General features: G+C 43.4%; 1 protein-coding gene across 1 annotated transcript in view; it reads left to right on the top strand.

The window, feature by feature from the left end:
- CDH4 (cadherin 4) overlaps nt 1–15,359 on the top strand; it is a 414,536-nt gene that overhangs the window by 372,979 nt on the left and 26,198 nt on the right. The window contains 1 exon segment of the mRNA XM_056507230.1: nt 11,976–12,161. Coding sequence (XP_056363205.1) covers nt 11,976–12,161 — 186 coding nt within the window.

Genomic DNA, 15,359 nt, shown 5'->3' on the forward strand with positions numbered 1-15,359 from the left:
TAGGAAACCAAATCCAGCATCCACATCAGGCTGCCTTGGGGTTTCCTAAACACATTTATAGGCAGATGTACCCAGAAGCATTCAGAGCATGGGAGTGTTGTGAGGAATCCCTTTTACATGCATGCTCATGTTTTACAAATTAATCTTACACTGTGGAGGAAGAGCCCAGCAGGAGTGGGATGTCACTGGGATTTCCTGCATGCAGAAAATTGGACCAGGATGCCTTTGAGGGCTTTCTAAAAAGAGATTTTAACAGGCTAATCCAAGAAAAACTAGTGAGAGTGGGTAGCTTGCTACCTCCCAGGACCTTGGCATGTGTCCATCTGCCTTCTCCCTGTTCCTTGACCCTGGAAAGATCAAGGGCTTAAATCTTGAGCACATGATTTGCCAGTGTACAGATAAAGCTGCCTGTATAGCTGTTCATTCAGATCTCACTGTCCCTGTCACTCCACCTGTGCCATTCAGCAAGTCTGCAGTGACATTTGGATGCAGATTAGCCCAGATCATACAGCATTTTTAAATCATCAAAACTGTGCCTGTGGCATAATTTAGAAAATTTGGCAGTTGTCACACGAGGCAGAATTCAAGTAGATTGCACAGGTCAGAGCTGGCAAGGGGAAGGAGCAGGTGCTGTGGTAAGGGAGGTGCAGGGCTGTGTTGTTTTACAGCTGAAGACAAACCCAGGAGTTCTGTACAGTCCTGCAGACAGGCTTTATTGTTAAAAATCAATTATGCTTTCATGGAAATTCCCAGATGACTGTGTTCACTTGCAATTTTCCAGTCAAAACGAGGCTCAGCCAGACTACCCAGCAAAGCCTGGGCTGTTACAGAGCTGTCAACCTCTAACTGAAATAAATTATTATATTCAAGTGAATCCAATATGCCCAGTAGCATTTGGGTATATGAGCATCTACCTAATTCTGTGTGCATTTCCATTAAATATATAGTCAGTGAAGTTTTAAAAACCACAAATCAAAGTGGTTTTCCTAAATAAGACCCCAGTGCTTGCAAATTGAAATGGGCTTCCTGCCTCTCCTTGCATGTCCTGGTGACAACCTTTGCCATGAACAATGAATTAGATTAAGGATGTTAGGTTGGGAGGTAGCAGCAACAAACAGAGCACAAGGAGAAACAATATTCACTCTTCCCATCCTGTTTCAGCCTTGTGCTGAACTCAGCACAGTAATTCCAGGGTTTTGCAGGTGTAGGCACAGGCTAACCATGGTTAGGAAATTATTTACATGTTGATCTGCCTTTGGAGATGGATCCCACCTCAATGCAGTGTCCAGTGGGGCTGAGGAAGTGTGATGCCCACACAGTTTCATTCTGTGAGAGAGTGGGGGTGATCCCCAGCCCTGAGTGCAGATTCCCTGGGAGCACTGTGCCTTTCTCTGAGTGCCTGGAGAGTTCCCCTTTCAAGGGAACACAAGATACACTTGGTACTCTCCTGTGGATTCTCAACTTTCGGTTTTTATTTTATCACCTCTTTCATCCAAAATGAAAGATACTTCTCACTTTATGAGAAAACAATAATAATTCCTCATGTCTTAATGAAAAAAGCATCAGCTTCTTCTGTGATGTCTGTTAAGCCTTTACACCAGTGTAACACACAACAGAAAGGATCAGATACCTTTGAGGCTGCAAAGCAGATAGAGATGCAGAGATGTATATGTGTAAATACCAAATATAGATGTGCATATAGCTGGATCCAAAGCATAGATAGATGCTGATGCCAGGCAAACAGTCATCAATTATATCCAAGTCTCTACTCACAGATAAATTGTGGTTTATATGAATTATTCCATTGCATTGTGTGGGTATATATGCATTGATTTAAGAAAAAAAAGTCATCTCCTTGATAGAAGTCTCTTCCTAATAGACCCCATTAATCAAAGCCTAAATTTACAGTGCCTTTTGTTTTGTTTATTTCCTTTCAGCACATTCATTTTCAAATTATCACCAAATTAATCATGTACAGAGCTTTAAACTTGGCTGCCACGTGGTAAAGCAGTTCTGGTTCCTCTCCAATACACTGAGCATTAGTTACTAAGGCACAGTTCAAGGCTCTGTTTAGCCTGATTCTGCCCTGAACCTAATTGGAATCAGCTGGACTCTTCCCTGTAAATGGGTCAGTCACACAGAAAAAGCATCAAATGTAATCTCAAGATTGTGAAATAAAGCAAAGAAAAAGAAAAAAGGAGATAATTTTATTTCTCCTCATTGATACCTGCCTGGTGGTTAAAAGAAGGATTAAAATGAGGTCATTAAACTTTCCTTGGAGACAAAACCCAGACCTCAGTGGTAATATGATTAATCAAATACAAAAGTGAAGCTATTCTGAATGAATAACTCATTTTTATAGAATATCTAATTACTGAAATGTCGTCTGCTGCAGAAGAAAAAAATGGGGGGGGGGAGGAAATTAATTGCAATAACAATTCAAGAAGATAAAGTTTTTCTGAATTAGGTCTACACAAGAAACTAAATTGAGTTGATTAAGTAATTTTGGTTTCAGGAACACCCTTGATGGAAGTTAGTGGTAATGAATTTTTCAGACCTCAGAGTTTAAAATTGCCAAAGACCAGCAATTAAAAAAAAAAAAAAATAATGGTAGTTTCATTACAAATTTCAATTTTCTGTCATGAAAAAAAGAAGTGGGGGGGGGGATATAAAAAATACTCTTTTGGTACATTGGACACATGTAGCACTTTGTGTAAAATCAAGAATAATACAACCTCCTCTCCCTGCTGGTGAGTGTAATCTCAGTCTGAAGCTGCAGCACCACAAGGGGGGCAGAGCAGCACAGGTTCCATGTTCCCCTTGGAGCATCCAGCACCAGGCCCCCCTGCCCCTGCAGAGCTTTTCCAGCAGCTGTCACTCCTGGGTGACATGGGACACTCACCTCCATCCTCAGCACCGTGGGGATGATGTGACACTGCACGTGTGGGATGCAGCAGTTGCTTTGACATTTGGCTTTCTGACCTGCTGGTCTGCAGGGTTAATATTATAGTTAATATTATGATAGAAATATATTAATAATATAATTTTAAATTAATATTAAAACCATATAATATTATCAAAGCACAGAGAACCCCCAGCCCATGGCAGCACCCAGCAGCCATCACTCACATCCCACATTTGTCATTGGCAGCATCTGGCACAGCTGGCTCCTGTTCAATGTCCCATTTAGCAGGGATTTCTCTCCTCCCTCTCCTCCCCTGTCCAATCTGTGCAGGATCACAGAGCAGATCCCCACCCCATGCTTTCCATGGAATTGTCCAGGGAGAAGGAGTTCCAGGCAGGTGTGAGCACCTGTGACAGGGACACGTGCCACTGACAGAATCTCTGGGGTCCAGGGAAATGTCAGAGGGAAATGGCTCTGCTGTGCTGCCATGGGAATCACCCTGGGCTCCCCCACCAGACCTGTGTGTGGATCAGACACTGTTCATCATCTCTGCTGTGTCAGTCAGGCTGGGTTTCAAGGAGAAATCAGACATTGATGCTCCTATTTCACATATCTACCCACTTTTCTTATCTGACATTTTTCTACCTGTAGCATTTCCCTCACATTTGCATGGTTTCTTGTATACTTTGTGCCTCTTTCTGCTTTTGGTTGTATATGAAATATCCTGATTCCCCTCCCCAGCCCAGACCTGGCCTTGGAGAGCCTCATTCAGTCTGAGTGTGGACACACCATCGTGGATAGGCTGGATGTCCACACAGCCCTGGCAGGTCCATGTCTGCCAGATGTCCCAGCAAACACCCATTTGTGCTGGATTATTTCATTATCTGAAAAGTCCACAGCATCTCAGGCACTGGTGTGAGGCTGAGAAATTTCAATATATTCTGTAACTCCATTATTTGAAGGCACTGAAATAAATCCCCTCCTGAGGTTGGCTAACTTCCTTGGGTAGGCAGGTTTTTAATTCTTCAGTATTCTGTTGCTGCTTCTGAGGGCTGTCATTTTAAGAGGATATATATCTGAAATTTCATTAAGTACATTTCACTTATGAAATCTTCAGTGACAAGCTGATGGGGGGGAAAAAAGGGAGATTTAGCAAAGGATTTGGGAGTGCTGTGAGTTTTCTCTTATCAAATCTTTCTAACTGTCCAGGATGTCTTAAAGCTTCCCTGTTGTAGAAGAAAGGGTCACAACACAGAGGGCAGCCAGTTGAAATAAGAGAATGGTTGAAAGGTTCCATAAAGTTTTTTTCGAGTGTGGTAGATTTTTTCATACAGCTCAGAATAGTGCAATAATAAGTTTTAATTGCTGAAAAATAAAAAAGGAGAAGTAATAGTCTTTTCTTTTCTGAATTTGCTAGTATAGAGTGACTCCATCTTTTCTTTGACACAGTATCCCGTGTTTCTCACTGCATTTCTCTGCTCCATTCCACAGGAAATGTTGTAAACAAAATTTCAGCAAGAAGCCTTTTTTCATAAATTACACAGTATTTAATGTAGTCTGTTCTGTGCTCTGAGTTACTGTAAACAGGCAGGCATTTCTCTAGAATGCCAGATTCTCAGCTAGGTGAAGGTGGCAGGGAGTTGGACTAGGTGACCTTTACAGATGCCTTCAAGCACAAACCATTCTGTAATTCTGAGATTTTAAGGACTCCATCCCTTCCTGTAGAAACCCTGGCACAAATCTGTGAGTGCAAGTTCTCACTCTGCTGGCAGGCACTGCCATTATATTTTAAGCATCAGTAAGGACATTGTGGCACCAGTGCAGAAGATCATGTCTTTAAACCACAGGATAAACCACTTTTAGAATAAAACACCTGCTTCAGTGGCTTTCTCCTACAGGACTGCTCTTTTCATGGCCAGACCAGAGGGTCTTCCAGTGCCTGGTGCTGGAGTTCACATCTACTCATTAAAAAGACCCAAAACCCCCCTGTGTGCTAATTCTCAGACTAATCTGGAAATAACAGATTTCAATTGCAGTGCAGAGGAAGTTTGAGCAGGAGTCAGTGTGCAGATGGGCTGAGCTGTGCTGCACAGGAAACTTGTTAAAAATCTCAATACCAGGATTATAGCACATGTAAAAAATCAGTTTCAGTACTTTCATAATTCTTCCTTTCCCAGATACCCATTTTGGGATCCCAGAGGCACATGAGCAGCTTTCAAATGCCTTAAAATCTGAAAAAATTAAATTAAAAACTAATTATGGGGAATTGGCAGTTAATAAGAAAATCCTAAACCAGACTTATCAATTTAAGGCCCTTCTTTATGAAACTTTATTACAGGTGCCTGAATTGAAACATCCCCTTCTAGACACATTTCACCAAGAGATAGAGAGCCAGACCTGTGCAGCACATTTTGCTCACTTAGGAGCTCAGCTCTCTCACTCAATTTTTGCTGCTCTGGTTTACATGTAAATCAGGAAAATCATGTTTTCAGAGTGTTGTTCAAAGCAGCCTGGTTATTTGCTGCTTTGCAGTTTGCAGGAGAAGGAATGTGAGGCCTGATGTGCCAACAAATGAATTTTGCATCCTCTTTTTAGGGAGCTGGTTATTTTAGAGAGTAGAAGTACCTTGGGAAGCCCCCCTGGGCCATGGTGGGTCAGGTATCCAAACCCCTGCTGGTTTGATTTGAGGTGGTGGAGCTTCCCAGCTGGGAAGCAGAGCAGGTTTATTGTGCCTGCTTCTCCCCAGCCCATATAAAGCTGTCTGGGCTCCCCAGTGGAGCTCAGAGCCTGGGGTCAGCTCATCCCAGCTCCCTGCCAGCCTTCCCAGGGCTCCTCCATCCCAGCAAGGATCACAGGGCTCTGTGACAATGCACTGGGGAGATCAATAGGCTAATCCAGGCTGACCTCATGGATTTATCAAGTAACACATGAATTAATGATGCTCTCAGGATTCTGCCCCAGCACAGGGCTTGGCTCCAGCCCCTCCTGCAGCTGCCTCAGGAGACAGGCAAGTCACTTCAGCCTTGGGTTCTGCACTGAAGGGGAGCATAGGGCTGTCAGGCACTGTAAAGCTGTGCATGATGCATCTGTGCAAAAATAGTGTTATATAAATGTATGTATATAAGGGGTTTTTTTAAGAATGAGGCTTTGTAGGCAGTTCCAGCTGTTTTAAAATCTATGTCTCTATTTTAAAGAGAGCATTACTAATTACAGCTGACAATCAAATAGTCTGCAGAGAAGTATCAGCCACCTTGTCCTGCTGTTCATTCTGTGGGCAAGAAACAAAGGTGTGTTAGACAAGAGAGCAAATGAAATGTTCAAAGGATCCTTGTCTAAAACTGAAAAATAAAGGGCTGTGCTATCAGATCAGAATTTTAATGTATATTGTTTCCACTGGCTCCTGACATAAAATCTTTCATTGTTGGGTATAACCATTGTTAAAGGTCACTGTTGCAAAGGCTACATCATTTAGAGGAGATGAGATCCCATTTTGGATAAATTCACAATTTTAGTTCCTAACAAGGAGATAGTATCAGGATTTGAATGTACAAGAGTGTCGGTTTACGGATTAAAGGCTTTTGTGTTCTGGAAACCACACTATGCCAGAGATTTCATGAGTTTCAGTGAGATGTGCAAGTCCCCAAAGTCAAGTAGGTTGATTAAAGTGGTTCTTTATAGCCTTTGAAATAGAGATAAAGTACAACTTTCCTACACGGGGTTAATGTAGAAATTTTTTTTCTTGACAGGGCTATATGCCTTCCAAGGACATAATTTTAATCTCTTTTTAAACCTTTCATATGAACATTATAAAAAGCTCCTTTGTGTTGTAATGCATTTTTATAAAATATCTAAATTTCTATGCAAACTTCAACCCTCATTTCTTAAGATATATTTATTTGGAAATGGTTATCTTGCAGCAGAATGGTGTCTTGTGTCATCATTCTGCAGCATCTTTCCATACTATCAAAAGAATGTAACATCTGATAATGAAAAAAAAATTAGTGCTCTTTGTTAGATATGCAAACTGCTTTTTTTTTTTTTTTTTTTTTTTAATATCCTTTTACTATTATGTGTTCTGAACTCCTGGCAAGTACTCAAAGAGTCTTTGAACCAAGGTGAAACCTACACATTCCTTCCTCACACCGGAGTCTGAAGTGAGAGGATTTTCTTCTGCTGCTTCTGAAAGAGAGGGTATTGCTTTATTCTCCTCTGCTCCAGCTTTATCTTCATATTCAAAGAGTAAAATTTGAATACTGATCCAGAGTTAGTTATTACTGGAGATTTTATAAAAATGACACCAGTAAAGTGCAAAGCCAGTGGCTGTCATCTGTGGCAGGAACAAGATAGAGTTTCTTTGTGCTCCAGCCTGAGATCAGCTTCACAAGTGCCAAACTTTTAACACTTGCTGTTGTTTTTCAAATTCTCCCAAAGAAAACGAAACCAGAGGGTGGAGATCACACTGAGCATCACTCAGGCTTCCTGCACAAACTCCTGTGAGCAGGTGGGTGCCCTGTCTCCAGCACACCATGCACAGAGCTCAGAGGGCTCCTGTCAGGCAGGTGAGGTGCTTCAACTGCACTGAGTGCTGAGGACAAAGGCAAAACTTCCAGAGAATCTTCTCAGAGCTGGTGTGCTCATTGTCCTGTGCTTCCTTGACTGAAAAAACAGCAGCCCAGAGGTTTATGGAGGGGCTGCTGGCTGGTGTAATGCAGAGCAGCCTCAGAAAGGAGTGAGGACATCATCACTGGAGACCTCACCCGAGTGAGTAGTTTAATAAAACCAGAATTGAGCATCTCAAAGCCTGGCTTGCAAAGCAGGGCTGACTTTACAGGGGTTTTGTGGGGATTTGAGCAGGCTGGTGGTCTCCTTTGCACACAGTGTGGCTGTCACAGCAGCTGAGAGCGGGGCTGGCATAACTCACAGCCCCAGCACAGCCATCCCTACTGCAAAGGATATTGGAAATTAAAGGTCACAGAATTGATAGTAAGGCTTAAGAAAACAGCAATTAGTCTGCTAGGAAGAAAAGCTAAATTACCAGTAGTAGGAGTAGAGGGGGGAAAAAAAAAGAGCATTATTGATCTAAATATCAAGTTGGCAGATACACAGAGTACAATCTAGAGGTTTTTTACACCTCTGGGCTTATTCAACCACCACAATAAAAAATGCAGCCCTATAAAGATGGAATAAGAAGCAATCAATTAGGATGGCATTTGCTTGTTTCCCTGCTGCAGTTGGGCAGGCACATCACAATTAATGATTTATTAGGAGATTTTCATCTTCCCCCCCTCCATTTTACACAGATTGCTGCAACCAGACCGCAGTTGTTTATTAATTTTCCTGCTTTTCAGTCTTTGTGGGTTTTACTCAGGCAGTGGAGCCCCCTGAGTGCTGGGCTGCCTGGCTGCACAGCACCTCATCCCAGAGCCCAGTGGCTGGCAGCAGGGACTGGGCAGGGATGGGACCCCCCACCACCACACACACTCACCCTCATTCCAGTTTCTCCCAGCCTAAGGCACCCAGAGGGAAAATTCTGCACTTTTCAGCAGTCACAGCTGTCAGGGGAGGGGCTCAGAGTCCAACAGGAGGACTGAGATGCCCTTTTTCCTCTGTTAGTCCATAGCTATAGGTCATGAAACACTGTTTGTCCAGCCAATTCAGCCTTCACAACGCACTGCTGCCTGGAATGAATGTTGTGTCATCGTTAGGAAACCTTGGAGGCAACAGAAAGATCTTTCCTGCAGACATTCATGTGAGCAAGTCTTTGCCTTCACAGCTTTTTAGCAAAACCAGGCATGGAAAAAAGTAAGGACATTGGAAAAAAAGGAATTCCCTTTAGAAGGAAGCCTGAATAATTATCTTTGTGTTCATCTGTCTCAATCCTGCACCTCCCTAGGAGTGGCTGCAGTAGCTAATTGGTTTTACTCAGCTGTGCATGGCTTCACTGCCCAGACTCCAGATTTATTGCACAAAGTCAGGTCATGGTGTGAATTCATCATTTGTCCCCCACATCAATCCCTTTCTCCTCCAGAATGATATTTGTCTGCATGTTTATGTGCTGTCAGGTCCAAATGACATGAAAGACAGATTCTGGGATTAACTGATTTTAGTACCAACCCAAAAATCAGAATGAATTATTTCCTTTTCAGCAAGGCATGATGGAGAAGGAGTTTTGTCAGCAAATGTCTTTAGAGGGAGAGGAAGAAAAAAAATCCTACAGAATGTAAGGATGTAAGAACATGCCAGTTTCAGAAAAAATCCTTATCTGAGAAGGGAAGTGTGTAAAAATCAGCCATAGAAATCCTTGTGAACAGTCTTTAAGATTTTTTCTGGAAATTATGGACTTCAAATGCAACAATTGAAAGTGAAGCTAAATGAAATACAGGGGAATAGGAGTAAATGCTACAGGTGTAGGTCAAGCACTGCTTTATCAATCTTGTGTTTACTCCAGCAGCTCCTCCGTTGCCCATTGTTTTACCTTGTTTGAATAGATATGCTTCTCTTTATTTGAAAATCAATTGTAATCTTATGAAAGAGAACTTAGAGCAGAGGGAATGCTGGAAAGCAGCATAGTGAAAGATGTTCATTATCCTGAATTACTCCAGGGTAGGGAGGGAATGACATTAAAGAAGTGTGGGTAGCTTTGAGCTGCCATCCTTCTTTTAGCAGGTGTAATTTAATGTCATTACTTAATTTTATTAAAGGTAAAGACAATTGTGGACAATACACATTACAGCATTTACCTGTAATAATGATAGTGGGGGAGTGTGAGAGGGAGGAAAGGCAGACTCCAGTTTGAATTCCCAGTAGCTGCTGATCTGTAGCTGATGAAAATTACTCTTCTCTTCATGGCACATCTCTCCAAGATTTGCTTTTCACCCTGAATAGCTTTGGATGGCTCCTTTGATTCCAGTGAAGGTGCTCTGTTCTCATCAGAATAATACTTTGCTTTTTGAGCACAGTAAGCAATATCCACTCTCAGTGCTGCTTAGGACTGATAATTTCCTACCAGAGGTCATCAACAAGTGGGTGAACTCCTGGACTGCCCAGGATGTGCTGAGCATTGTGGTATTCACCCCACTGGAAAAGCTTTATAGGCTGCTGTAATCTTGATCCAGGCTTTATATTGGCATGTGCTTGTGTGTTTATAATTTTTAATATAACCTCATGTTTCAAAATGTGTAAGCTCTGGCACTGTGGGCTGAACACAGATGTTGTGATGGCTGCTAGAGGAGCTGCTGTAAAATCTAATCTGTGGGACTTTTCCAAGTAACCCAAACTCATTGGAGGCTCCTGGGCTGTGACCAGCTGAAGATGTTCAGGATCATATAGGACTGACCCTCTTAAATGGGTTAAATGCACCTGATGGTTTGTTTTTGATGACTTAATTCTGTTTGATTCTGCTGAGCATAGGCCTAGGAGTGACAGACAAAATCTGTGGTCTTGGGCTGAAGATTTGAGATGGTTTAACTCCTTTGGAATTACAATATGATACCTTGTTGTCAGCAGTGCAGCCTAAAAGAGGCTGGGGGGCTCATCAGCTTGTCACTGCTGCTGTGCCATACAACATTAATTTAATGTAATGGGCAATAACTAGTGTGGATTTAGGAAGAGATGATCCTGTTTAACTAATCTTCTTCAGTTCAGACAAGGTTGATAGCAGAGTGTACATATGACATAATCTAATGGATTTTTCAAGAGGCTTTTGATAAATTTCCATATATTTCCCTTGCTTAAGCTGTGTGCCGCAGAGACTCCAAATTGGGCAAGAGAATGGGTAAAGAACAAGTGAAATCAGGGGAAATAAAGAGAAAAGAAGAGCTGTAGCATGTAGTGGAATAAGAATTATCCTGCAGCTTCCCACTGTTCTTCGCCACCACTCGGCGTGGCTGGAAAGAGATGCCATCTGCATTCACTAATGAAAACTTGTTTAGGACAGGTGCACAGCAGAAAAGAGGGCAAGATGCCATTCAGGATACCACTAAAGGGCAAATTTAAATTTACATTAGCATAAGGCAGATTGAATATTTTTGCTGTCAGCAGTGAAATAATATATACCAAATACAAGCACCCGTAACGGAGAGATGCCAGAGGATGGGGATGGGTTAGGAGGGGAAACAGACTCTTGTGCTAACAAAGGAATGATTTATTATCTTGTACACAACCTGGCATTCGTGCACACCAAAGGCCAGATTTTAGAAGTGCTCTGCTCCTGCAGTTTGGGGCCAGAATTTCAGTTGCAGACTCGGAGCCAGCCGCTCCCAGCGTTTCCCCAGTGTTTAATTTGCCATATGTCAATCAGAGTGTTGATTTGCAAGTGCTGCTAATAGGCAGTGCTGAGACATGAGGACAGTTGAAAATTTGGGAATGTGTCTTACTGGCAGCTTTGGAGCCCCAAACACTGGAAGTATTCACAGGCCAGGATCCCTGATCAGCCATGTGATAAATCAGGGACTGGAAAGCAGGAAAGGATGCAGTTAATGTGTCAGGATGTGCCTGAACAGGACATGCTCCATGGAAATCAGTGCTGAATGAGAGAATTAAGCACCAGGAAAGGCTGTAGCAAAATCACAAGAAACACTTCAAATAATGAGACAAAATCAAATCATGGGCAAGAAAGAAATACAGTGAAGTAAAATCGCTGAAGAAGCAATAAAATGCCATTACTGAAATCTGAGTGAGACAAAATACCTTGAGATAAACTGAGATAGTCATCCTAAAAAATTTAGACATTTCAGTCTGCCATTTTCCAGTGCTGTTGACAATTAACTCTCTGGTTGCTGTAACTGAGCAAGAATGTCAGGAGTGGTTTTTGTTGGATTTCTTGGAGCAGTGGCTGTGCAATGGTGGGTTTGTTCTCCTTTGGGCTGAGAGGTGAAGTTGGGCTTTGGGAAAACACACAGAGGAAGAAAATAGGAAAAGCAGAATTGAGGAAGAGGTGAGGTGTGTTGCTCATTACAAATAACTCTTCATGGGTTGGCATCCCAGTGATGGTGATGGAGGGGAGAGGGGAGGGCGGTGTGACAGAAAGCTCCCAGCATGACCAGCTTCGGGTTTTTTTTTTGTTTTGCAGTACTCAGGAGAGGTGCCTGAGAACAGGGTGGAGGTGGTGGTGGCCAACCTGACGGTGCTGGACCGGGACCAGCCGCACTCCCCGAACTGGAACGCCGTGTACCGCATCATCAGCGGGGACCCCTCGGGCCACTTCACCGTGCGCACCGACCCCGTCACCAACGAGGGCATGGTCACCGTGGTCAAGGTAAGGGGAGCCCCACGCCCTGTCAGCCACCCCTGCACCTGCAGGGATTGCCTGGAGCTGCAGCTGCTCTCTGCTGGAAACACCAGTGCTTGGAGCTGTTGTTTGCCATCTCTCCGCATCCTGAATCTGCGGGAGACTCCTGGATTCTTTGTGTCAGGGTGGACCAGTGGGACAAGACTCAAACGCTCTGTAGGTAAAAGCTACAGTTGTAGTTTATTATAAGAGAGCCTGCTAGGAGCTGCCCAGCACAGCCACAGAGCAGGTTAAAGAGATAAGGGAGAGAGAGAGGAGGGTAAAGAGAGTAAAGAGAGAGAAGAAGTATTAGATTTAAGAGGAGCAAGGGGGAGGGAGGGACAGTAATGGGATAAAAGGGTATTGGGGTAATAGAAGAGGCAGAGGAGAAGAGAAGTGGGAGAAGAGAAGGAAAGAAGAGTAAAGAGACCAACTTCCTGTTTGTAATACAATAAATCTTTTTCCATAATGAATATTCTGATTTCCAAGAACCAATCTAATACAAAATACAAATGCTATAGCATTTACATGCAGCCTATAGGAATCCTTATATTAGTATAATGTGTGGCATTCTAAAGTCTAAGATGTAATCTTTGGGTGCTGGCTAGTCTTTTGTGTCCTTTGGTCTTGCCCTCTGGCCGAGGGCATTGTTTAATCAAGAGGGGATTACCACCAGGGGCCATTCTATTGTTTTTTGGTAATTCAGTAACTAGGGCTTTCCTGTTTTACCTTCCCCAACATGAATACTCTCACCTCCACTGGTTTTCCCAGCTCAGCCCAGCCCACCATGAGCTTTCAAAAAGCCTCAAATGCTGGAGGGATTCCCAGCACTGGAGCCTGACCAACACCTCCTGCTTCTCCTTGGCTCTTTGAGCTCTGTAAGAGGGAATGGGGCTGGGCTGGGCAGCCCTGCCCTTCCTGAGCCAGAAAATCTCCTGTTTGCTGTGAATCAAGGGCAATGTTTCACTGCCTGGGTCAGTCAAGGGATCCTCTGGGAAAGCAGGGTGTGTCTCAGGAGAAGTGAATTTTCTGGTAACAGAAGGGAAGGAAATTTTCCCTTTGACTGAGTTGTTTAGCAGCAAAACTGTAGGAGAAATTTTCCAATTTTCATTTTCCTGGTAGTAAACATATAGTGTGGGGCAGATCCTCAATTCAGGACAGCTCCACTCAAAGCCACCCCCCCTGGTTGGATCAGCAGAAGATCTTGTCTGAAGACTCCCAAGAAATCAGACCAGAAATATCCACCATCCCTTCTTCCCTCCATGTGCTGGTAGAGCTGGAAGCCTCAAGATACCTGCAGCAAGTGCCAAATGGTGTTTCCTTCCTTGCCTCCAAAGAACATGACTCTGTCTTCATTGAGGCATTCACTTCTATTTGAGTTTTGAGGCCAGTGAGTGTTTCTGCAGTCATTACACACAGCCAGGACATCAGTGGATCTCTTCAGCATTCACTGAAGTTCTTCCCAGATAGGATGTCTGTGGATGCTCCCTCTGACTACAAGAAGCAGCAAAGACATCACACACAGTCTGTGGAGATGTGCAGGAGCTGCACAGCACTCACCATGGACGTGGGAAGGATTAATACCTGCTGGCATGGATAAAGCCAGCACCTTCTGATGAGTCTGGCCTGCCCTTATAGAAGGTTTTAGTCAACACCATAGGTAAATGTACTAAGTTTAAAGAGCAGCATGATTCCAGAATAGCTCTGTGTTGAGCCCTGTTTCCTTGTTGTTAGCTAGACAAGTTGCAGTCATTCCTAGTGGGCACAGTTTGTGTTTTAGGAAAATGACATCAGTGAAATGCCAGTGAGGTCACACTGGCAGGAACGTGTGAGCCTGTCCTGTTCCCTGGCCCTGGGGCTGTGTGTGTGTCTGCAGATGCTGCTCTGCTGAAACTTCAAGGGACACATCATCCTACCTGCCAGATGGTATTTCAGCAGGGTCCTCTTATTTATCATTTTTTATTGCTCTGTGATGATGGTTGACAGCCTTACCTGGTGCAACATTATGAAACCTCTTCAAGCTTAGACATGTGTATATGATTGCATATATGTGTGTAAGTATACACATATCCAAATTTTCTGCAGAAACAGAAAACGTTCAGTGGAGAAAAGTGCAAAAATTTAACTTCACTGACATCAGCAGCCAGTCTGAAATCGAAATGCCAACATTTTCACTGCAAGTAGGGGAGGACTCTTTATTCTTAATCTTGCAAAGTGTCAGGACTGTAGTTTAAAGGCACATCAAAGTGAACAACAAGGGATTTGCATGATAAACACTGCTGCACAAGGACTTGTGCATAATGAACCATCCCTTATTCACAACTTGCAGGCAAAAAGCAGGGCAGATTTGTCAAGACACCATTGATGCTGGTGTTGATTTTCCACTGCTGTGTAACCCACAGTGATCACAAAGCAGAGAACCACATGAAAATCCCATCTCATCAAGCTGAGCTCAGAGCTTGAAATTGCATTGGATGTCTTCACTGCATCACCTCACCTGATCCTCCTGGGCACCAGGGCTCCCTACCCCTAACTGGCTGGGAGGCTTTTTGGTGCATTTTCAGCAAGGAGAATGAGTGAAATTGCTTGTGATTAAATTTTCATGGTGAAGAAGGGAAGACTCTTAGGATTCCACCTTCTTCTTTGAAATATTTTGTTCTCTGTTAATAAGTGAATATGCTTAAAGATTTGGGGGATGTACTCTCATCAGACTGGGTGGCCAGTCAGAGCTTGTTCTGTGCTGTGTTGGAGCAGTCTCTTGCTGGTTTGATCACTGATGTGGGTTGAAAACACAGGTAAAAAATGAAGTCAGGTAATGAACCATTTATTTACAGACCCTACAAGGCTGGATTTTCACATGGCTCTTCAAAGCCACTCATCCATAACTCCTGCTGCAAGCAAAGGAGTCACAGCAGCAGCACAGGGAGAGGGGCTCTCTGCAGAATCCCACCACTTCACCAGCATGTTAGGGGCCTGAAATGGAGGGCCAGAAATGCTTCCTAGCCAGATTTCCCTTTGGAGTTCAGATTATGCTCGTGGGGGCCATTGTGCAGCTGCCCTCAGCAAAACCCCATCTGTAGCTCCAGTGTGATCACCAAAAGTATAACATTTCCCTTTTCTGTTCTTGCCGTTCCAAACTATTTCCATAACTGTTCAAGACCCTAATCTTCAAAGAGAGCCTTGATC

Source organism: Oenanthe melanoleuca, chromosome 20 (assembly GCF_029582105.1).
Source record: "Oenanthe melanoleuca isolate GR-GAL-2019-014 chromosome 20, OMel1.0, whole genome shotgun sequence".
In the NCBI taxonomy this organism is placed as follows: Eukaryota; Metazoa; Chordata; class Aves; order Passeriformes; family Muscicapidae; genus Oenanthe; species Oenanthe melanoleuca.